The sequence below is a fragment of the Ictidomys tridecemlineatus genome, chromosome 1, assembly GCF_052094955.1.
Source record: "Ictidomys tridecemlineatus isolate mIctTri1 chromosome 1, mIctTri1.hap1, whole genome shotgun sequence".
Lineage (NCBI taxonomy): Eukaryota > Metazoa > Chordata > Mammalia > Rodentia > Sciuridae > Ictidomys > Ictidomys tridecemlineatus.
Genome location: NC_135477.1, coordinates 8,781,957 through 8,805,374, shown reverse-complemented (window position 1 = coordinate 8,805,374; position 23,418 = coordinate 8,781,957). Strand labels below are relative to the sequence as shown.

At 40.0% G+C, this 23,418-nt stretch overlaps 1 protein-coding gene across 17 annotated transcripts in view; it reads right to left on the bottom strand.

Annotated features, from left to right (window-relative positions):
• The window catches only part of Ate1 (arginyltransferase 1), a 143,620-nt gene extending 121,468 nt beyond the window's left edge, over positions 1–22,152 (bottom strand). For 4 of the 17 annotated variants that reach the window (XR_013428855.1, XM_078024436.1, XM_078024865.1 and 1 more), the window contains exons 1-8: positions 21,485–21,973; positions 19,192–19,255; positions 17,668–17,730; positions 13,047–13,150; positions 10,813–11,067; positions 7,951–8,180; positions 5,495–5,623; positions 4,477–4,605 (exon numbers count right to left, since the gene is read on the bottom strand). Coding sequence is in view for 12 of the 17 variants with exons in the window: in XM_078024436.1 (XP_077880562.1) it covers positions 4,477–4,605; positions 5,495–5,623; positions 7,951–8,180; positions 10,813–11,067; positions 13,047–13,150; positions 17,668–17,730; positions 19,192–19,255; positions 21,485–21,590 (1,080 nt within the window). In the remaining 5 variants the exon portion in view is untranslated. The other 13 variants (XM_078026469.1, XM_078027247.1, XM_078026899.1 and 10 more) reach the window with 11 other exon arrangements.
• Between the last annotated feature and the right edge of the window lie 1,266 nt (positions 22,153–23,418).

Genomic DNA, 23,418 nt, shown 5'->3' with positions numbered 1-23,418 from the left:
CATAAATCCATCCAATCCCCTAGGCTCTGCACACACGCTGGAATAAAAACCTCCCACATAACCCTGCCATCCAGGTGCTCCTCAGTACCAGGTAGGATTTTGGAATGTCCAACATGGTAAGACCCCCCTCTTTACTCTTTTCAAGACATGTAGATCATGAGATCCTCCTCCACCTAAACTTCTAGGAGGGGGTGTGTGACCCAAGCATGATAAATTTCTCATAGTCCCAGCCACTATGAACTTGCTCAGTCTCGGAGATAAGGATATATCTGAAGATGTGCCAATCAGCACCTGCCTTGGGACTTTTAACTGAAACCATCAGGAAGGAATCATGAATTAATTTTTACTTAGATCACTGTGAGAACATGAGACCTAAAGTGACAGCATTCACCTCTACTATCACATGCCTGCTTGAGAGAAACCATTACAGAGAAAAGATACACCAAGGATCAAATAAGGCAAGTTCTGAATTACATATGCAAGTAAAAAATTAGTTCACAGGACAGAGGATGCTGCTCAGTGGTGGAGCACTTGCCTGGATATACCAACACTCTGGGTTCGATCCCTAGCACTGCAAAAAAGAAAAAAAAATCAGTTCAACTTTAGTTTCTCTTGCCCCATAAAGTTTCTTAACAAGTAAACAGAATTTACACCTCCCTTATTTAAAATCCTTAAATAATTCCCTATCACATTAACATTAGAGTCCAAAGACCTTATTTACCAATAAGCTCTACCAATTTTGGCCCATAGATTATGTGATAACATAAAAATCAACTTTTGCATGAGAAAACACCATAAGCAAAGTAAAAAAAAAAAAAAAGTGAAAAAACAAAACATATGTAAAAAATTCCCAGTACCTCTCAAAAAAAATGAGCAAAAATCTGATCAAATGTTTTATAGGGGAAAAAAAAACACTAATGGCCTTTAAACCTATGAAATTATGCTCAACTACACTTATAATAAAAGGATATAAATTAAACCAACACAGAAATTTCATTTCCGTCTATATGGCAAAAATCCAAACCCAAAACGTTTGCCTACTATTCCATGAGCATGGCCGCGGAGGAGCAGGCATTCTCATGAACTGCTAGAGTGATGCTAACTGGACAGCTCCTAAGGAAGGGAACCCCTCTGAAGAGGAGGCTAGCTGTGACCCAGCAATCTGGGTGAAACCTATATCAAAGACGAACTAATGAAAACACAAAAATTCCATGCATAAGGGTACTTACTGCAACACTGTGTAACAGCAAAGGACTAGAGATAATAAATGGCCATCAATAAAGCTCTATTTGAAAGAACTATGGTACTTTCATGAAGCGTACCACGCAACTTCAGAATGAGATGAAAAAACTTCTCCACATACTGCTACAGAAGACTTTCAGGATACAAACAGTAAGTGTGGCATACAGAGTTGTGTCTGGAACATTACATCTAAGAAAGAGAGGGAAATGTGTGTATGTGTGCATCTAAGTGCGAACATGGTACGTGACATAAATATGCATGTATGATATAAATATGCATGTGTGATGCACATACTTACATACTCACATATACGCACTTCCCATACATCCAAAGAGAGAGATCACACACATACAAACACACCCATAAATATCACATTCATGGCACTTTTTGCTTGCATTTTCAAAAATAATCAATAAAAAGAAGCAAAATTAATTCTAAGATAAATTAGCTAATTTCTTAAAGAAAATGTGATTTTCAAAAAGAAAAATTTGTTCTAATACTTATAAGAGTATTAAAAAAAATCCTGATTCAAACAAACCAAATATAAAAAGGCTTTTTTTTAAAATAACTAGAGAAAACTGAATATGTACTAGGCATTACATGATATAATTCTTGTGCATTTTGTTGAGTGAGAGGGTGGTATTGTAGATACTTTCTTTTTTTAAGTTTCTTTTTTTTTCCTAGAGAGAGAGAGAGAATTTTTTTTAATATTTATTTTTTAGTTTTCAGTGGACATAACATCTTTATTTTATTTTTATGTGGTGCCAAGGATCGAACCCAGTGCCCCACGCATGCCAGGCGAGCGCGTTACCGCTTGAGCCATATCCCCAGCCCCAAGTTTCTAACTTTTAATTAAGAACAGAGTTCCTTCTTTTCTTTGAAATAGTGTTTATTTATTAAAATAAACTAGGTTATTTATCATACAAATTACCGAAGTGTTGTTTTAGCCCTTATCTTTCTGGTGAACTGGTAATTAGATCTAGAAGCTTGTACAGAACCAGATTCCAGGGCTGGGGATATGGCTCAAGCGGTAGCGCGCTCACCTGGCATGCATGCGTCCCGGGTTCGATCCTCAGCACCATATACAAACAAAGATGTTGTGTCCACCGAAAACTAAAAAATAAATATTAAAAAAATTCTCTCTCTCTCTCTCTCTCTCTCTCTCTCTTTCTCTCTCTCTCTTTAAAAAAAAAAAAAAACAGATCCAGATTCCATTTCTTTAGCAAGAATGTTCCTTAGGCAGTGCTTTATATGCATTGGACTCCATTAAGAGGCACATACCTGAATGTTCCACTTTGGTAATAAGTTGAGATACCTACTGAAATACAGATCAAATTATATCTAAGATTTGGTATAAAATAACCCAGCAAAGCAACAACAAAAAACTATGGCGAGATATAAAATTAAAATGGCAGCATGTTGAGAACTATCGAAGATAGGTACTTAGGAGTTTTATGCATATCCCAAATAATATTTTTTTTGAAAATGTGGATCTTTCTTAAATCTCCAAAAGCCTCTGCTATCACATAACACAAACCCAATACTCTGGCCATACTAAGTCAAATGGTTTCTCAAGCACAGCACAGGATTTCGACATGCACAGCTCCACACATCCTAGTCCTGTTGCCCACAATGCTCTTGTCTCTTTGGACCTACAAACACTTCCTCATCTGTGCAGGTTTGGTTCAGCGAGTACCTCTCTCAAAAAAAAAAAAAAAATCTCTCTAACCTCCAGTCCCACACCAAGCTGGCTCTCCCTACGAACCCAATCCTAATTCCAACAATGTGGGAACTTCTTACCTGTCCCTGCAACTAGACTTCCAATAACTGGACCACTGCAGTAAGTAGGTCTGCACTGACCTGCACAAGACAGTGAAGCTGTCAGGGAAAGGTTGAGGGAAAGACTCAGGGTGAACACACTACACCACGTGGAGAATGGTAAGGAAGCAGGTACAAAGCCTCAGTTTCCAGAGCAGGGGGAAGAGGCAAAGTTCAGAAAAAGACAGACCCAGGAAACTATCAAAAGGAGTTTCAAGGCTCAGCAGAATCCTTATTACCAGAAAATGCATGGACCCCGGCTGTGCATCTCAGTGGGGAACCCAGGTCAGCACTTTTTTCAAACCTGGAGACCTCCTTTAAGATGCAGATTCAGGGGCTGGGGTTGTGACTCAGTGGCAGAGAGCTTGCCTCCCACATGTGAGGCACTGGGTTCAATCCCCAGCACCACATAAAAATAAATAAATAAAATGAAGGGATGTGTACATCTACAACTAAAAAAAAAAATTTTTTTAATGCAGATTCTGGAGCTGGAGTTGTCGCTCAGTGGTAGAGCGCTCGCCTAGCGTGAGCGAGGCTGTGGGTTAGATCCTCAGCATCACATATAAATAAAGGTATTGTGTGCAACAACTAAAAAATAAATAAACATTTTAAAAAATGCAGATTCTGACTGAGTAGACCTATGATGAGGCCTGAGATTCTGCATTTGAGGGCACAATGATGCTATTCACCTACAAATCACACCTTTTAATCAGAAGACTGTAAGAGCCTGCAAAGTCAGCCTTTTCTCAAGGAACATGGAGGGCCGACTCCTGCCTTATTAATCCTCTCTTTAGCTTACACATTTTGTGCCATTAAAAAAACAAGAGCAATTAAACGAACAAACAAAAAAATCAAAATTCTTAATTCCTCTTTGTCTGCTGGCACCCTTCTTCTAACACCTAACTACCCCCCTGTGGCGACATGCGGTCTCTTATTCATTCAATATCCCAGGCCTAGAAAATATAGGACCTCATAAATGCTTGTTAAGTGATGCTCTAAGTAATAACCTCCATATAGTCACTCTCCCCCTCCTACTTCCCTGGTCTGTCCTTCCCAGCTGAACATCAATCCCTTGAAGACAGATTCTTCCCTGGGTTCTGTGGCACACCATCTGGCACACATTGGTCCTTGGTCAAATGTCTGCTGACCTAGGCTGAACAACTGAACCCACAAGCACCCTACATCCAGGTTCCTCAAGAAAACCCTGCAGGAGGACATATCTTGAATCTTTTTTCTGAAGGACTCAAATGCTCACAAGTATGACTCATTCTCCCAACAGTTAAGCAAATCACAATGAAAGGAAGATCCCCTCAATTTAACAGGTAAGAAAATGGCACAAGAAGGTTATATATACATATTATGCTTCTTCTCAGACAACCTCGTCAATAAAGGAAAAAACGTTTTAGCAAACAGTACCTCAGTCTTTCCACATTCATCAGGCGGATCCTGGTGTATGGCCATTTGATACTTGACATATAAAGAAAAGGACTGGCTGAAGGACGACTTGAACTCTGGGTCCTCAAAGGAGACAGGTACTAACCTCACCTTCAGAGCAAGGAAAATACAAGCAAATGCTATTGAAATACCTCCAGCTGATGATGTGCTTCTGAAGGTGAGGCTAGAGTAAGATCTCCGCAAATCCACTTCCAAAGCTCAGCATTGGAATTTCTCTTAAAAACAAGATCCTCTGGAGTAGGCTGACTGGCACCCAACCTAAATGTGGACTGTGCACTAATGCCACGACCAACTCGCAAAAGGCCAGGAAGTCTGTCTTTGTTTCACTCTGGTTCTCTCTGTACCGGTCAACTGCAGCTCTGGTGCACTAATCAGCACTGCTGCTGATCGTGGCCATGGCCACCACTTTTGCACCCTCACTTATGTGAAGTGGTTTAAGCTTGCTTTCCCTTCCAGATTTTTTTCTTGGGTCATGTAATTTACAAAATTACAATAAGGTCATGAGGACATCCATTGAAACACTCTGCTGCCTGAGTTTTCCAGCACCACTCAATTGTGCATGGGTAGCACATTAACATAATAATTTAGCTATGACTATTTCTACAGATAAACTTTTAAATATGAATAAAGCACACTAACCATGTTGGACAACACATGTCTAACATAGAAATATATTTTTCTCAGTTATTTCACCTTAGAGCTCTCTCACTTTCAGGTAAATGCATCCAGATGTAGTGACTTTATATAAACTTTACATGTTACTTTCCACTTTGAAATTACACATAACTGGCACTTGACATGACACTGGGTACCATTTGCACTTTCAGAATGTCTATTAAGTCAGTCTTATCTCTGTGCAGATAAGCTGCAAACTGAATATAAGTAAAATGTACCACAAATAAATCAAGATTTCATACAATGATACCAAATGAAGGGGAAAGTTCTGTTTGCACAGAAAAATGACAATTGCCCTGCTGACCTGGCTCACAGTTGGTTTGTCAGGTGGGTCCTTGTGAATAACCATCTGGTATCGTTTATAGACCTGGTAAGACTCCTGAAATGTGGCTTTGAACTGAGAACTTGGTGGAGATGATCTCACCACCCTCACCTTCAGAAGGAGTTAAAAAACAATGTTCATTAATTAATTCACTTATTCATTCTGTAGAATATGCATTAGCAGTAATTCCCACACCACAAAAAAGTTTCAGCAAATATTAAAGCATAAATATAAAAATCATGAACATTATGAAAAAAATCAACTAGTAAATAAAGAAGTGATTTCTGCAAATTCTACACTCCTTAAACTGACAGAGGAGGATTCCTCTGAGCTCTAAGCCTCACCTCCGATGGCTGAACATGTGAGCCTGTGTACTGCACACAAGCAGGACTCTTCTAGCACTCATGGCAAAAGCATAAATACACACTCCTTAATGTTAGCTGTAAACAAATCGCCATCAATAAGTCAGTCGGAAAGACTGAAACTGTGAACATATTTTTTGAACATTTTCATTTATCATTTCTAACTTTAAATTTACAACTCCGTTAAATAAATAAAAACAATAATCCTCACAAAGCTTTCCTTTATAGCCTGGTAAAAAGGAAGACTCTGAAATTAGACTTCTTTTGCTCAAATCTCACATTGTCACCATCTTGGTCAAGGAAATTAACCTCTCTGTGACTTAGTTTTCTCATATATAAAATGAGGATGAATTAAAAGTAGTAATTGAATATGGTAATGGCTAATATATATTTTATCATTAATTATTTACTAACCAGTTAAAAGTATTAGCAAAGCACAACAATAAAACAAAATCAAATGCAATATAATAAAGCCATAACTGTTCTTGAGTACCATGAGAAGTAATTCCTACATGAAGAGAGTGACATCCAGTGGATAACGAATCTCTATACATCCTGGGACCCATAACATTAAAAAAGCAATAGTGGGCTGGATGTGGTGGTGCATACTTGGAATCCCAGCTACTTGGGAGGCTGAAGAAGGAGGATCAAAAGTTCGAAGCCAGTCTGGGTAACTTCGGAGATGGTATCTCAAAAAAAAAACAAACATGTTTAAAAGGTGGAGAGGGGGGACTGAGGATGTAGCTTAGTGGTAAAGCATTTACCTAGCATGTGCAAGGCCCTATGTTCAAACATTAGTGCCACAAAAATAAATAAATAACTGAATGAATGAATGAATGGCTGGGGATGTCGTTCAGTGGCAGAGCGCTTGCCTTGAGTATGTGCGGCCCTGGGTTCCATTCCAAATACAAAAAAAGAAGCAAAAGTTTATGTTTATAGAACTGTTATATGAGGTATGGTTGATTCCCTGAATATATTACTATTTATAATCAAAAGATAAAGTCTCTTTATAAGGTCTCTTTATAAAATATTTTAGGTAATGTACTCAATTCTCTTTACAATTGATTTTGTGGAGGAAAAATCAATACCAAAATCAGAGTTATAATAATCAAAGTTATTAAAATAAAATTTAAGTTTGATAATACATATATTGCTCTAAGGTTTAGAATGCATCAAAGCTAATCTTTAGTATTAGGTTAAACATTAAGTGATATTCTTAGATGATATTAAGTTATAAATTCAAAGGCTGATTAGTTACTAATCAAGTATGAGAATATATAATGATATCATTACAGTAAATGTCTTAGAGAAGATTTTTTTTATTTTTATCTATTTGTGTACTTGGAGATAGGTCTCTCTATGTTGCCCAGGCTAGCTCAAACTTTGAATCCTCCAGCCTCAGCCCCACCCCCAGCCACCAGAGCAACTGGGATTACAGACACATGCCACTGTGCCCAGCTGAGAATTTTATATAAGTAAAATTAATACTAAGAAACCTGAAATTGATCTAGAAATGTAAGTCAATTTGGAAAAAAAGAGAATTTTAACTCTAAAACATTCATATCATGCCCAAATTGATTGGGACTACTTAACAAGCAAGGAATTTTTCAGTATAACTTAATACTGCTAGGTTGATTCTCAACTGCTGGCTTGCATATATGACACTGATTGATGTCTTCATCAGATCAGAATACTCTAACAGGTAAAACAGTGATTTTCCTAGTGTGATCTAGTCTCTTACTATCTAAACTACCTTTTGCTATCTAAATTTCTAAAATGAAATTCTAAAGAGTATTTTTCTTTTTTTAACTACTTAATTTCAAAGGATACAAAAACCATAACAACATGCTAAAACTGGAATAATTTTCAAAATTTTAGTAGCTGGTTGCCTCAAATATTTTCAAAAATTCTTCTTGAAGAAGTGGATATTTCTCTCAATAGTAGCTAACTTAGTAAAACACCAATTCTCCTTCATTTCTCATAATTTAAAATATCAAAATATAGGCAAATAATTTCAAAGAAAATAAACTACCCAAAAACAAACAAACATCAACAAATAAAAAACCTCCAAAATACCTCTAACTTGTGTGACGCATTCTCTGGCAAAGATTCAAAAATTAAATCTTCAAGTGATTTGGGCTGGTTGGATTTAGCCTTTGGTGGAAACAAAGATGGTGGCTGACCTTGAGCCTGGAAACCCTCATGTTCTCCAGCTGGATTTTGCTGCATGAGTTTTAACCTTTTTCTCTCTTTCCGGATTTCCTTTGCTTTTCGACATGGAGGCTTACTCAAATCAGCCCCTTTGCCTAAAAAGAGTTTCAAAATATTAGACCAATCACACTTGGCTCTAAAAATGTTTTTTCAAGAATCTCAAAAATTCTACAGTCCCAAGAGTTCTAACAGTTAAGTTAGTTCTGGGAAAGAGGCTCTAGGTTCAACTTGCAATTCTACCTCAAAAGCAAGAATTGCCAAAAAAGGAAAGTGTCACTGAAACTTTTCAAGGCAGTTCTTACTATTGAAAAATCTCTTAAAATACCACCCATTTCTCTGCCTTTGTAAGTAGAAAGAACATATCCAATCAAATATCTTCTGCTTGTTTAACCCACATTTCTAGAGGCAATTCCTGACAGCACTGATGGCAGTGGATGAATAAATGAATGAATGACAGAATTAGAATATATAATTAATAAACAGATTTAGGTACTGAGCAGCTATGACTATTAACACTAAGAAAAGAGAGGCACCCATGGAGCTGGGGCCATAGCTCAGTGGTAGAGTGCTGGCCTCACACATGTAAGGCACTGCATTCGATTCTCAGCACCACATGAAAATAAATAAAGATACTGTGCGCGTTCATCTACAACTAATAAATATTTTGAAAAAAAAAAAAGAGAGAGAAAGAGGCACCAGACATTTATATCTTCTGAAAGGAAATTCAATGATCCATAGAGTAACCTTAACAAGCCTCAAATAAATAATATCCTAAGATGATTAAAACTTTCCCCCTTCAAAAGAACAAAAGAAAACTTAGCCCTGAACTTGGTTAAAAGTTCTAGATCCAACTATCGATTTATAGAACTTGGTTAAAAGTTCTAGATCCAACTATTGATTTATAGGTGGCCAAAGAACGGTTAAACTGCATTTGCAGATATAATCAGTTAGTTACAAAGAGTGGGACAAACAACCCACGAAAAACAACTCACTTTCTTCAACAAGTAATAACCTGAAAGTTAACAAAGGGGAATAACAGAAGAGAAACCTACAGTTCAAAAAAAGATTTTTTTAAATGCATCAACCAGTTGTGTTGGAATCATCTGACTCTTGACACAAACCAATATTTAAAAACTGGAATTTGAACACTGAATATCCAATGGCATTATGAAATTTTACTTAGGTATAATCATGGTATTGCGAATATATTTTTTTCAAGTTCTTATCTTTTAGGGATGAATTCTAAAGAATATGGCATAGTATCTAAAATTTGCTTCAGTATGATACTAGGAGGAGGAACTAGATTTGGGCAGAGATAAAACATAGTGACTGTAATCAGTAAAGAACTATATCAAACAAGGAAAGGGGACATGACGTTCATTGTACTATTCTATCTACACTTACCTACGTTTGAAATCCTCTGTAATGAAAAACTTTTTAGAAATTTAACTAGCTATAAGTAATATTTATAAGAAGAAATAAATAGCCAGGCATGGTGGCACACACCTGTAATCCCAGCGGCTCAGGAAGCTGAGGGAGGACAATCATGAATTCAAAGCCAACCTTAGCAAAAGTGAGGTGTTAAGCAACTCAGTGAGACCCTGTCTCTAAATAAAATACAAAACAGGGCTGGGGATGTGACTCAGTCCCTGGTACCAAAATAAATAAATAAATAAATAAATAAAAGAGCTGACCCTGTACAACACAAAAGAATTAGGGTTGAAAGAAATTCTCTAAACATAATATTTCACTGGACTATTTTTATTAATTAGGATGAAATCTTAGACTAACATCAATTTAAATACCATGAATGACTTATGTAAAAAATATTTTAAAAGTGCCAATGGAAAGTTCTCTGCACTTTGACTTCTATAACATAATTTGGAACCAAAAAAAAAAATTCTAATACTAAAAGAATAACTCCTGGCATCATTTTGAATGAATAGAAATTAATTCAAAAACTATCCAACTTCATATTTTATGAAATAATTTTGAAAATTTTATAGGTAAAAATTTTATAGGTAAAAAACCCATTTAATAGTGTGTGAATTTTTTTTTTTAGTGTGTGAATTTTTTAAACCTAACTTTTTTTATAAATGAGAACATAGGAAACAGTCTTACCTTATTAAAATTAAGCATGAAAATATACACTTTTTAAATGAAAATGAATTATAACTGTATTAAAAATTTGAATGATAAACTTAAGAATTTCAAAATATCTGCATTTGGGACATAATACCTATAATCTCATTTTTCTAAAAATAACTGTTTATTTTTTATCACCATATCTTTTCTTTCTTTCTTTCTTTCTTTCTTTCTTTCAGTTGTAGATGGACACAATACCTTTACTTTATTTGTTTGTTTTTACATGGTGCTGAGGATTGAACCCAGGGCCTCGCACGTTGAGGCGAGTGCTCTACCAACTGAGCCAGAACCCCAGGCCTCACCATACCTTTTCATTAACAAAAATCTAGTTCTCAAGCCTCTAAGGTTATAATGTAATGAAATAGAATTTTTAAAATGACTGTATTTGGGGAAAATAAGGATATTATTTCAGGATTTTAGGCACAATGGTTTAAAAAGACATGACTTGTTCATCTAAATATAGGTAGTCTCTTCCAGTATAAAACAGGGCTCTACATTACAGATGCCATGAAAGCCAAGCATCACAGTGACTCAAGCGAAAAGAAAAGCAGTTAATATAACTTGATATCAAATGTTCATTACCTGGCTTAAGAACAGTATGAACTTTAACTGAATGTGATGGTTCACCAGAGCCCAACTTCTCTTCTATAGCTTGTGAATGAATTGATTCATTTGATTCTTCCTTCTTTGAGAGTTTTTCTTTCTTCATCTCTTCATTCTCTAAGCTCTCTTTGAGGTCATCACTGAGAGTTTTAAGATCACACTTTATATCCAATTTATTTATTAATGCAAAGTCACCTGCAACAGCATCCTCCACCGTGGAATCCATGGGCTCATCTAAAAGCCAGAAGAAAAGAAAGCCCATCGGTTGGGGTCATTTGACATGGCCAAGATAAACACAGAACTATAATGCCCCTATTTCCAGTACAGAGAAACTACTGTGTATCCACCAAATCCATTCTCCTCCTTTCAAAGCAGGAGAGCTGTCCTTGAAACCATGGTGCCCCAAGGGAAGGCACTGCCCATCACTCTTCAAGTTGTGATCAAATCGCCAACGACAAAAGACCTAATTTTGTCTCACTTAAAGGAAAACTGTGACCTAGGACTTCTATCTTTACCCATCTCTCTAACTGGGTTAAAAAAAAAAAAAACAGAGTGACCTGGGAAATCAAATGTTGAAGTGAGTCCCAGAATGGCCAAAGGGGAGCAAAGCTCCAGTTCTACCCAGAACACCACAACAGACGTGAAGGAAGAAACCGACTGCCAGCACTGTGTCGCCACTGGGTTTTGGTGTCTTTTTGTCACAGCTGTTTAGGCTTTTACCCTTTTTTATTTATCTGATAAATTTTAAATTATGAGTGATTTTCATTCCTTGAATTAAGTTCCAGACATAAATAATTTAGAAGCTCGAAACAAGACAAATAAAGAGCCAAATGCAAAAACTATGTAAAAAGATACGCAACCATCAATTTACAAAGGGACAGCATCCTCAAAGCTTATCTACATGTTAATTTTTGAAACTTAGAACATGATTCCCATATTCAAAAAAAAAAAAAAACCCTGCATATTAACTAGCAAACAAAAATCTATTTAAACTTGAAGAGTATGTAAACAGTAAAACTAATCAGAGATGCACCAAAATTCTGATGTTTCCAATGTTCCAATCAGCACTGAACCTATAAAATTAAGCCTCTGGCCTCTTCCGTGCCCATAGCTCTACCAAGTCTGTTCCACACTGTCCTGAATCCTGGTCCACCCAGGGCTGTGCCTGGTAAAAACTTAACCTGTCTCAAAATAAACTACAAAACAGGGCTGGGGATGTGGCTCATGTGGTCAAATGCCCCTGAGTTTAATACCAAAAAGGAAGAAGAAGAAGAAAAAAGACTAAAAACTCTGAAAACATTAAGAATCTATAACCAAAGTTAATTAAATACTACTAATCATCTCTTAGGAAAATCACTCATAATTTAAAACTTATCAGATAAATAAAAAAGAACTTTAGATAACATAATTTCTTGAAGGAAAGCCTTATTCAAATATAGAAAACCTGCCAGGTACAGTGGCGCACACCTTTAATCTCAATGGCTCGGGAGACTGAGGCAGGAGAATCACAACTTTAAAGCCAGTCAAAGTAAAGATGAGGTGCTAAGCAACTCAGTGAGACCCTGTCTCTATAAATAAAATACAAAATAGGGCTGGGATGTGGCTCACTGGTCAAGTGCCCCTGAGTCCAATCCCTAGTGGTGGTGGTGGTAGTAGTAGTAGTAGTAGTAATAATAATAATAATAATAATAATAATGAAAACCTAATCCTTACTCAGCAAAGACACAGTGCAGTCTTGTATAGGCTGTATCTAAATATCTGTTTCTCTAGACATAATGCCACTTTCTTTTTCTTTTTCTTTTTTTTTTTTTTTGTGTGTGTGTGTGTGGTGCTAGGGTTTGAACCCAGGGCTTTGTGCATGCAAGGCAAACATTCTACCAACTGAGCTATACATCCAGCTCACTTTCCACTGACTTCATAAGCATATTATAGGAACTGAGTAAGATGAGTTGTCAAAACATTCAAAAAATGAGAATTTCAATAAACTCCAGAAAGTCACATTTTGAAAATGATCCTCAATTTTCTTTCCAAGCTCAACTCTCCTTCCTTGATCTGGGGGTGACTGGAACGGCAGAATGTAGTCCCTGTCATCTCAATAGTACATGATTACAGCAACCCCACTCCCTGACCTAACCGGAGGTGTTTCAAAGTGGGAACGCTGAAAAGGTTCGTCATGTTAAAGTAAATAGATTTTAGACCGGGTTTCATCTTACCCCCACAATTTCCTTTGGAAATCTCCCCTTTAGCCAGAAATTTCAACATTTTTTTCAAAACTTTCTTGTGAGATTTTGATGGCTGGAACTGTAAAGGTCGGCACCTACAAAAGCAAAACGAATATTTTTAAGAAAACTAAAACTCTGAAGAAACAAAATCAATCTGGGTAGTACCAAGGACACTGAGGACAATGTTATACATGGGATTCTGGTTAAAGATGGGGCTTAAGGAGCCTCTAATTCCACACTAAATTTCATTAATGCTATAGTGAGGAGAAAGGGGGGGAAGGAGGAAGGGAAAAAGAGAAAGGAAAACACATAAACCAAAGTTGAAAAAGAGAAGGGGAGAAACGCCAGAAGGGTAGGCAGAAGTACAGTGAGGACAGACAGTGTCCAAAGAAAGCCAAGCCCTGATTTTCCAGGGCTCCCTCAGAGTCCATTTCCAAAGCAGTCAGCCATCAGATCCCTCCCTCCTCTGCCCCCTTGACTCCCCCTACACAGGTAGCTTTCAGGAGGCGGCAGAGGAGGGGCCTCTGCCGCGGCCAGCACACTGACTGAAAACAAGAGGCTCCAACGAGGTCCACAGCCTGATCCTGAGCTCCCAACCCTGCCCCAGAACACCAAAGGGTTACTCTCTCTCCAAAGTATGATCAGACCTGATGACAACCACATGTTGCCCAACAGAAGAGCCCAGCCAGATCAACGAACCCGAGGCTCACAGAAAGTAAGCCCCACGGGGTGCACAGAATTTCCAGTGGCACACTGGAACCCCGAAGTCATCAGATTCTCCAGGACATCCGCTACTGTGTAGATAGGTACCTAACAGGTGGCACAAAGTAACCAGGAGGTTTAACTAAGCAGAAAAACCTTAAAAATTCCTCAGAAACCTCTATTTCTCTTTAGCTACCACAGCCATGGAGCAACAGGCATCCCCCCCAACACAAAACAGAAAATGGGCCAAAATAAAAGACCCTCAGAAGGAAGGACTGGTAAGAGAAATAAAAATTAAGGTAAAGACTTGGAAAATAAAGTTAAGAAAATTTCCAAAAAAAAATTCAGTAAAAATAGATGAAAAAGTGAAAAGAAAAATATTAGAGAAGCAGGGCATGGTGGTGCATGCCAGTGTCCCAGAGACTAGGGAGGCTAAGGCAAGAGGATCTAAAGTTTGAGGCCAACCTCAGCAACTTAAAAAGGCCCTAAACAGCTTAGTGAGACCTATCACAAAATAAAAAATAGAGAGGACTGGGGATGTGATCCAATGGTCAAAAGCCCCTTGGTTCAATCCCCAGTACACTCCTAAAAACGTCAGAGGACCAGTCCAAAAGGTCCAGTATCTGAATAAAGGCACTTCAAAGAAAAACAAAGGAAGGAAGATCAACAAAATAATATAAGAAAATTTTCCCAAATTGAAGAATGAAAGGATTTCCCAGATCAGAAGGGTCCCACTCCAGGCCATGTGCGACGGACGAAAACAACACACACAGCCAAATTGTGTAAAATCAGAACACTAAGGATGAAAGATCTTCCAAAGACAAAGGCACGAGAATCAGATGCCACCTGACTTCTGAACAACAGCACAACAGTGAGCAAAGCCTTGAAGACTCCAAAGGAAAATTACTCCCATCTTACATTTCCATACGCAGCAGAACTAAAAAGCCCTTCTGAGGAGTTAATTAAAACATTTTCAGACATGCAAAGTCTCAAAAAATTTTTTCTCATGTACTTTTTCCTCAGGAAACTTTAGAAGATGAGCTTCCCTAAAACAAGGGAATAATCAAAGAAAGAAGGCAAATACATGAGATGGAGATTCAACACGGAGCCAACGAGCATCCCCCAGATGATGATGACGAGAGATCCAGGAAGACGGCGCTGCAGCAAGCGTGAAGGGCAGGAGAGTGTCAGGAAGAAGATGACGCGGGCAGCAGCAACACATCTAGACACCCCAAGAGAAAAAGCACATCACAGAGAGGGTTTCAAAACACCTGGGAACAGGTACACTGAAGACTCTGCAAACAACAAAACAGTTAACTCCAGGGAAAGCAAGGAAACAGTCCAGAAGCCCACACAGCTCAGCTGGGAAGCACATCTACATGTTCATAATGCTGCGAACCATCCATCCAAAATCTTCATACTTCTAAGATGAGAGGCTGAGGGTGAGAAGAAAAAGGAGCCTGAATGTGGCAGTGGAACAGTAAAAGACAGCCAAATCCTCGTTCATAGGGAGAAGCCCTGCAAAAATGGGGGCCAGGGGGAAATGTCAGTATTATAATTAAATAAGCATGTTACTTAAAAAGATAGGGAGGTGAAAACCAAAAGAATCAGCTAAGGGTTGACGGTGATGGCCACAGAGAAATAGAAAAAGGGAAAGGAGGGTTTCAGGGACTGCTAGTCCAAAATAAGCTTTATGGGACCATCTGGACTTTATGAGCATGTATAATGCTTACAAAATTTTAAATTCATGTGCTAGGCAGGCAATCCCTAACCTCTGCCTATCAAAAAGACAAACTGTAGCTGAGCACAGTGGCGCATGCCTATAATCTCAGCAGCTTGAGAGGATAAAGCAGGAGGATGGTGAGTTCAAAGCCAGCCTCAGCAACTTAGCAAGGCACTTAGAAACTCAGTGAGACCCAGTCTCTAAATAAAATACAAAAGGGGGCTGAGGGTGTGGCTCAGTGGTTGAGTGCCCCTGGGTTCAATCCCTGATACCAAAAAAAAAAAAAAAAAAGACAAGTTGTGAGATTTAATTCCCTTCCTTAAGTTCTCATTATAATTTCACAATGAACAAAATAGTCTAAATAGGAAGTATGAATAATGACTCCATAAGATTAAGGTATATAAAGAAATTCTGTAAAGAGCAACAATTCAGTTCAGGAAATGTTTGATTCCAGGTGAAATTCAAAAATCACATTTGGCAGTTAACTCAATTTCTTCTCATGAAGGCAATACACCTAAAAGAGTGCTTTGCATGTAACAATTAGGTAATTTTCCTTTAACCAACTGAAAGTACCCTTTTCTTATCATAAAAATCCTCAGGGTATCTTGCTCATAATCCAGAAAGTGACTTCCCTTGAAGGATGTCATCTCCTCATAACCAAGAAAGCTGAAAGAGGATGGCAAAAGCTATGCTGTATTCTATTATATGTGAATAAATGAGACGGTGTCAGCAAACCACACACCAATCTTTTCTCTTTATCATCTGCCCATCTGATGTCCAGTTAGGTAAGAGAAAACTCTTCATTAGGAATCAGTGGACCATTAGGAGTCCATAATTAACCTAAAATTAAAACATGAAGGTGATATATCTGTGTCTATATGCCCCCAAGGCTTTTCTTTAAGCAGAGAGGGGTTTGGGCTTTCACCAAATTCTCAAAATAGCCTACAACTCAAAAACAAGATAACAGCAATTAAGGGAGGCAGGTGCAAAGACCAGACAAAAAATGGGGAGAAACAATTGTGATTTTTTAAAACTAGAACATATTTACACATTAAAACTGAGGACAAATACATACTCAAAAGCAGTTTCATATTTTCTACAAAAAGAAAAGTTTGTTTTTTTTGGTATTAGGAATTGAACCTCTACCACTAAGTTACATCCCCAGACCCTTATTTACTTACTTATTTATTTATGAAAGGGGAAAAGGAAGTTTCACTGCTTTCTAGCAAAGGATAAACAGGGGACTCCTGTTCCAGAGGCCGTGATTCTGCCCATCAAGGAGAACAGGGGTTTCAAGTGGTGATTCAAAGGTTTCATTCCAGGTGCTCTCTGTCTGGAGTTGTAATTCACTTGTTAATTTGTGAGACAGTCATTTCTTAGATATTCTGGTGCCATCCTCAAAATCTGAATTACTTCCGTCCTGTGGTGGGTGTGTGCTCAAGGACAGATAACTCTGCCTATGATGAGAAGAAATGAATCCTGTTTGTCCTAAGATCAGGGAGGAGGACTTTTATTTTTCATTTTGAGACAAGATTCTCACTAAATTGCAGAGGCTGGGACTGAATTTATGATCCTCCTGCCTCAGCCTCCCAAGGGGTATTAGGAGCATGTGCCACCACACCTGGCAAAAAAAAAGGCCTTTATAATATGAAAAGGAAAGAAAATTCTTCTGTATTGCAATGAGGTGGGAGGGCACATAGGAAAAGACCCAAAAGGGCCCAAAAGGTTATGAAAAAAAATCAAGAAATAGACTTTTTGGTTTAAGTCTTCCCTGTAAGAAAAGTAGGCTCTATATATGGCAGAGTGGAGTTATGCCCTCCTACTACTATAGGATCCTGTGGTTTGACCTACTATAAACACAGCGAAGCAACAACAGAATATGGAGATTCCTCTGCTAAGTCCTATAGAAATTTGGTATCTAAAAGTATTATAAATATTTACCAATATTCACAGCATCCACTAATTAGAATGCTAAAAATAAAGCAATGAAACATTTTCTTACATTTTATTTACATAAGGATCAATTAAGCTATTATTAAAAGTTATTGGTTAACATATAAATAATATAGCATCAATATTTGAAAAGACATTTGTTTTTCCTTATAATGTTTACCTAAACTCATAATAAAAAAGCATAAGATTCTGCTTTAAAATAGCACATAGTCTTCCCATGATAGATCCCCTTACCTTATTGTATACTGAGGACAGCATGTCTGATTCATGACAGGTTTATACACATACTTCCCGCTTCTAAAATTATAAAAAGTTTGTTAATTTCTTACACTGTTCACATGGGCCAAAACAGGTTAGTACAAGAACACTAAATTAAGGGTAAAACTTTAGTGATTAGTATAAAAACGTATTTAGGTTTAATTGCTCTTCAAAACCAAAATCATCTTGCAAGTAGGTATACAGAGCACCAGAAGCCAGCCTTCTCCTTCTCAAACCTTTACATATTTACAGCAAGATGAACTGCCTCAATTACCTTCTCACCAGCACCTGCCATCCCTTCGATGCCTTTGCCTACCACCAATACCCCAAAACCATAGGACAATGAAAGAAAACCGCTGGTGATGAGGTGGGATTGATGGACGCCACCACTGTGAACCCTGGCATGGATGATCACAAACATAAAATACCACCAACTAAACTCTCTCCAGGCATCCCAGAGCCCAGCCAATGGCAGAACCACTCATTCAGTTCTCAAGCCAGAAACCTGTCGATCTTTTTAGACTATCCCCTCTAACTCACCTCTGTATCTTATCAACAAGCTCTCTAGAGCTAAAATGTGCCCCTTCCCCTCCATCTCCACTGCCACTAACACACAAGTCCTCCTCATTTCCTATCTGGATAGTGCAATAATTTCTGGAACTTTCTTCCTGCCTCCATGATCACCTCCTTAAACTCTTCTTTGCCATCTGAATGCTCTTATTCAAATCAAATTCCATCATATGTGTTTCTTAAAATTCTTCATGGTTCTCCTCTACCTTAAAAAATAATAAGGTTCCTTATCATGGCATAAAAAATCCTCAACTTTTGACCTACACCTCCCTCTTGAACTTCATAATTAAAGTCATTAACATTTTAACTGATATGTTTAATCCCATGTCTTTAGAGAATATTAGACTACTTAATGTTGCTTATATTTACATAAAAAACTTTATCTACAAGTTACTTAAAAATCGTCTCTAAAAACAACTACTCTACAAAAGCAATGAGTAACCCTTAATGGAATTTTTAAAAAATAGATTTTGAGACAATCTAGAAAATGTAGATTGAGGAAAGGTAAAATGAAAGAACTATTAATTTTATAAAGTGTGATAAAGGTATTGTAGGTATGTTAAAAAGGAAAAAAATCCCTTCCCTCTTAAATATACATATTTATTATGAGCATATGGATATGCTATCTGTAATAATAATTTAGGCGTAATTTGCTGTGAAGTGTTTTGAGACTGGAGACGGGAAGCGATAAGAATGGATAAAACAAGATTGGCAGAATTTTACTAACTTCTGAAGCTTAGTGATAGATACATGAGGCTCTACTTCTCTGTTTACTTGAAATTTTCGTAATATTTTTTAAAAAACAAAATAACTACACAAAAGAACAAACACCTTATTAAATCTCTTTCTAACAAGAAAATATTCTAAAGGCAAACTTTTTATAAGTACCTGAAAAACAGCAGAAAGTATCTTTGTATTAAAAAACTTTACCTTCGCCATCCTCGATCTATAAGGTCTTGATAATCCTGTACTGTCAGAGAATGTGCCCACATGCCTGAAAAAAAATAAGACATGTTAAATTCAGCAGGGTTAAACTTCCTTCCTGTTAAAATTTAAAGTGTTAATTTTTAAAATATGGCCATTTAGGCTAAAATTCTAGAACACGCACACAGGAAAAAAATACTGCATACTTCACACTCCTTAGTGTGGCATATATGCAACACAAATTAAAAATAAGATATATTTATTTTAATTAAAAAATAAAATACATAAAATGACATCAAATTGAGGATTAATCAATGGTCTCCATGTCATCATAAATCTAGATCCCTATTGCAATCAGACTAGAACACAGCTCCAAACTTTAATTATGTCACCAATGGTTTAATACACTAGTCTCTGTAGAATATTCAGCAAAAAATATTGTGCACATTAGTTCTAATTTATACACACACACATATTTTATATATATACACACATTCAGCTCAGCACAGTCTTAAATACTAAAAATAGGGCAAAAGTATGTAGCAATATTCTCTCTTAAGTGAAAAACTAACCCAAATGCTGAGGATACCAAGAGATGATTACAGGAACTATGAGATGATCAAATTAAACTATGGGGGAAAAGTAACTCACATTTAAAGGTATATTTGAACTAAGGTTAAAAGAGAAATGGAGCTGGGCATGATGATGTATGCCAGTAATCTCAGCAACTTGGGAGGCTGAGGCAAGAGGATCGCAAATTTGAGGCCAGCTTCAACAAGGCCATAAGAGATTTAGGGAGACCCTGTCTCAAAATAAAAATTTTAAAAATAGTGGGGGATGTGGTTCAGTGACAAAGGGCTTCTAGGTTCAATCTCAATCCCCAGAACCAAAAAGGAAAAAAAGGAGGGAAAGAGAGAGAGAAATGGGGAGCAGGGTATGGTGGAGCCAATAATACCAGCTGAGGCAAGAGGACTGCAAAATCCAGACCAGTCTGGGCAACATATTGAGATCCTGTCTCAAAAAAAAGAGAAGCGGACTTTTTCCTTTTGTGAATAGTAAACTGTATCAGAGATATGTCAAGATAGAGATAGGCCTGACAGAGCAAAGTGAAGCAGGAAAAAGCACGGTACACAAGCCCAGCAAAAATGTCCAGACACCTAGCAGGCCCTCACTAATACCAGAAGGTTTCTCTGTAAGCCTCTATTTCCATCCTCTGTAAAATGGGAATAATCATACCCACCAACACAACAGATATGTGCCCCACAGTAATGGGTAAACTAAAATTGAAATGATAGAAATGTATACTGATGTCTCTAGATGAAAAAGTTGAAGGCAGGTTTCTTCCACAAAACTTGAAATAGACATTTATCTTGGCCAATTTTCTCTTACTAAAATTACTGGAAAATAACTAAGGCCCTAGCAAAATATTAATTTTAGGTTATGTTTAATATATCTTACTGATGATATAGATATTAGAGTCACAATACAAAAGTCCTCAAGAAAGAGAAGGATGGAACCTCTACCACTCGAAGGCAACCACTGCCACTATTTGCTGTGCTTCTCCTGGGCCTCGCTCCTCTCAGAGCTGTCATGTCACATAGGCCTTTGGCATCCTGTTTTGTCCCTTTAACCCTCCGTTTAAATGCTGTCCCGTTTCTTCAGTGCTCAGTTATTCCCTGGATCATGGCGTCTGCCCGACACGGCAGAAAATAAGCAGGATGGTTGGTGCCTTCCCCGGGAGACCTGAGTCACGAAGATGGACAAGACAGCGGGCTGACTTGGGTGTCCTCGCCCGGGTGGGTGGAGGAATGACACAGCACGTCCCGGGCGAAGTGTCCAACACCAGACGAACGCCCCGCCGTCCTGGCCGCAGCCTCGGGCCCCAGGCGTCCCACCCAGGCGCCACCAGGGAGGCCGCACGGGAGTGCACACACCTGCCGCGCCGCGCGCCGCACCAGGCCCCCGCCTGCCCCGCACCCCGTTTGCACGCTCCGGGGAGCGGGTCCCAGGTGCAGCTCAGCGCGCCCGGCCCCGCAGACGGGCGTCCGGGATAGGCGAGGGCGAGCCCGTCCCCGTCCGTCTGGCGGGCAGGGCAGCCTGGGGTTTCCCGGGACGCGCACCGAGCAGCTTCGCGGCCGAGGCTGACGGCGTCAGACGTAACTGACAGCCACAGCCCCGGGGGTCCGCGGCCCAAGGCCGGCCAGGAGCTGGTCAGGGGCCCGGCCGCCCCGCGTCCCCCAGACAGGTCCGCCAGCACCCCGGGCCGCGGCGGTCGGCCTCCCGCTTCCGCCTCGCTCACCATTGGAGCGACTGCCCGACTCGTTCTTGCAATAGCCGCAGCGATAGAAGTCCTCGCCCTCGAAATACTCTACGATGCTAGGCGACAGCGCGTTCCAGGAAGCCATGGCCTCGGCCCCGCCAGCACTGCGCTGCCCGGCCCAACGCCGCCGCCGTCGCCGCCACCCCACAATGCAGCGCGCCGCCCAGGAGCCTCCGAGGCTCGCGCGAAGCCACTTGGGCACCCGCAGGCCCGACGCGGCCGGGCGCCTGGGGGACTGACGCCGCCCGCGCCATCTTGACCGAGGGCAGCTTTCCGCTATTTCCGTTCCTTCTCCGTGAGGCGCCGCGGTCGTTCGTGAGGGTGAAGCGGAGAGATGGAGCGCGAGTGGAAACGGCTGGGAAGAGGCGAGCGGCAGCGGGGAGCCGGAGCCGCTCCCCCCGCCAGGGGCCGCCGGAGCGCGGCGGAGGCCGGCGAGCGTTGGGCGCGAGGCGGCCGGACGGACAAGGCACTCACCGCAGGACGCCTTGCCCTCCTCGGAGTCGCAGTAGCCGCAGTGGTAGCCGGCCTTGAGCCCCTTGTACTCCACCACCGAGGCCATGGCCGCCGCTCGTGCTGCGGGCGGCCACGCCTCTCGGCGCCCGGGGCCGGGGCCGGGCTCGGAGGGCGCGGGGCCCGCGGCGGGGAGCGCGGCGGCCGGGGCGCGGCGAGGGGCGGGGGCGGGGGCCGCGCTGGGGCCCGTGCCGAGCGCCGGCCCACGGCGCGGAAAGCGGGATCCGGGCCTCGCTCACCCGCCGCTCTGCGCGGAGCCCAGGCGAAAGCTCCCTCCCAGGCCGCCCTTCCACCGCGCGGAAGCCCGCTGGCCGCGGTGCTCCCGGTGCAGGTACAGAAACGGGCGTTCTGCCATCGGTGAGGGCCCGGACGGCGGAAGGCTGGGCCGCAGGAGGAAGCCGCTGTCAGCTGGAGTCCGTGGCCCTACGGCCTTTGAAGAGAAGCCATCGGTCTAGGTTGTCTGGCGTGCAAACAGCCAGGCTGCAGGTGGGCTGACCTGGTAGCCAGGGTCCATCGTCCCGAGTCTAGGAGATTAGTAATTAGAGTGCTGTTAGGCTTGTTGATGCAGTTGCTTGGCTGAGAAAAATGCGTGGAGGCAGCTTCCGTTATTAGGATGGGAATAAGAGCCTGTGTGCTTCTTCCCGATGTGCACGGTAGTGCACTCCTGTGGTTCCAGGGACTCAGGAGGCTGAGGCAGGAGGATGGCAATTCAAGGGCAGCCTCAGCTATTTAGCGAGGCCCTAAACAACTTAGTGAGACCCTGTCTCAAAAAATAAAAAGGAGTGGGGATGTGGCTCAGTGGTTTAGCACCCCTGGGTTCAATCCCATTATAAAAAAAAAAAGAAAGTGTGTATATACTTGTGTATGCACGCGCTCACTCACACACTCTCACGGACTTTATTTCTAATCTTACTCAGATGAGAAGTCAATAGGAACTAAGCAGGGCAATTATTGTTCCTGAGAATAAATATAATATTGGAGGAGGATAGGGGGTTAATTAGTACCTAAACAATAAAAAATAACGTTTTTAGATTGTGGGCCAGATAGCTTATTCAGCTGACCTTTCTAGAAGACCCTGCTATACTAGATTGCAGGAAGAATTTGGGATTCTAAGGATTAGGTTCAAGTCCAATAGTTCTAGAAATATGAAGATTTGAACCTCATAATTTACTCAAAGTAACTCATTTATCAGTTTGTGGAGAATGCTTCCTATAATAAGTATAAAGATAATCTTATAAGGCTAGAGTGTAAGGTAAAAGAAATTTTTCAAACTAAGTATATAAGTATATAAGTTGATCATATCAGAATTAGGGTAAGATTCTTGAATTCATAGAAATACTGAGGTCAGGATTAGTTTTTGGTTTTTTGTTTTATTTTTAGTTGTCAATGGACCTTTAATTTTT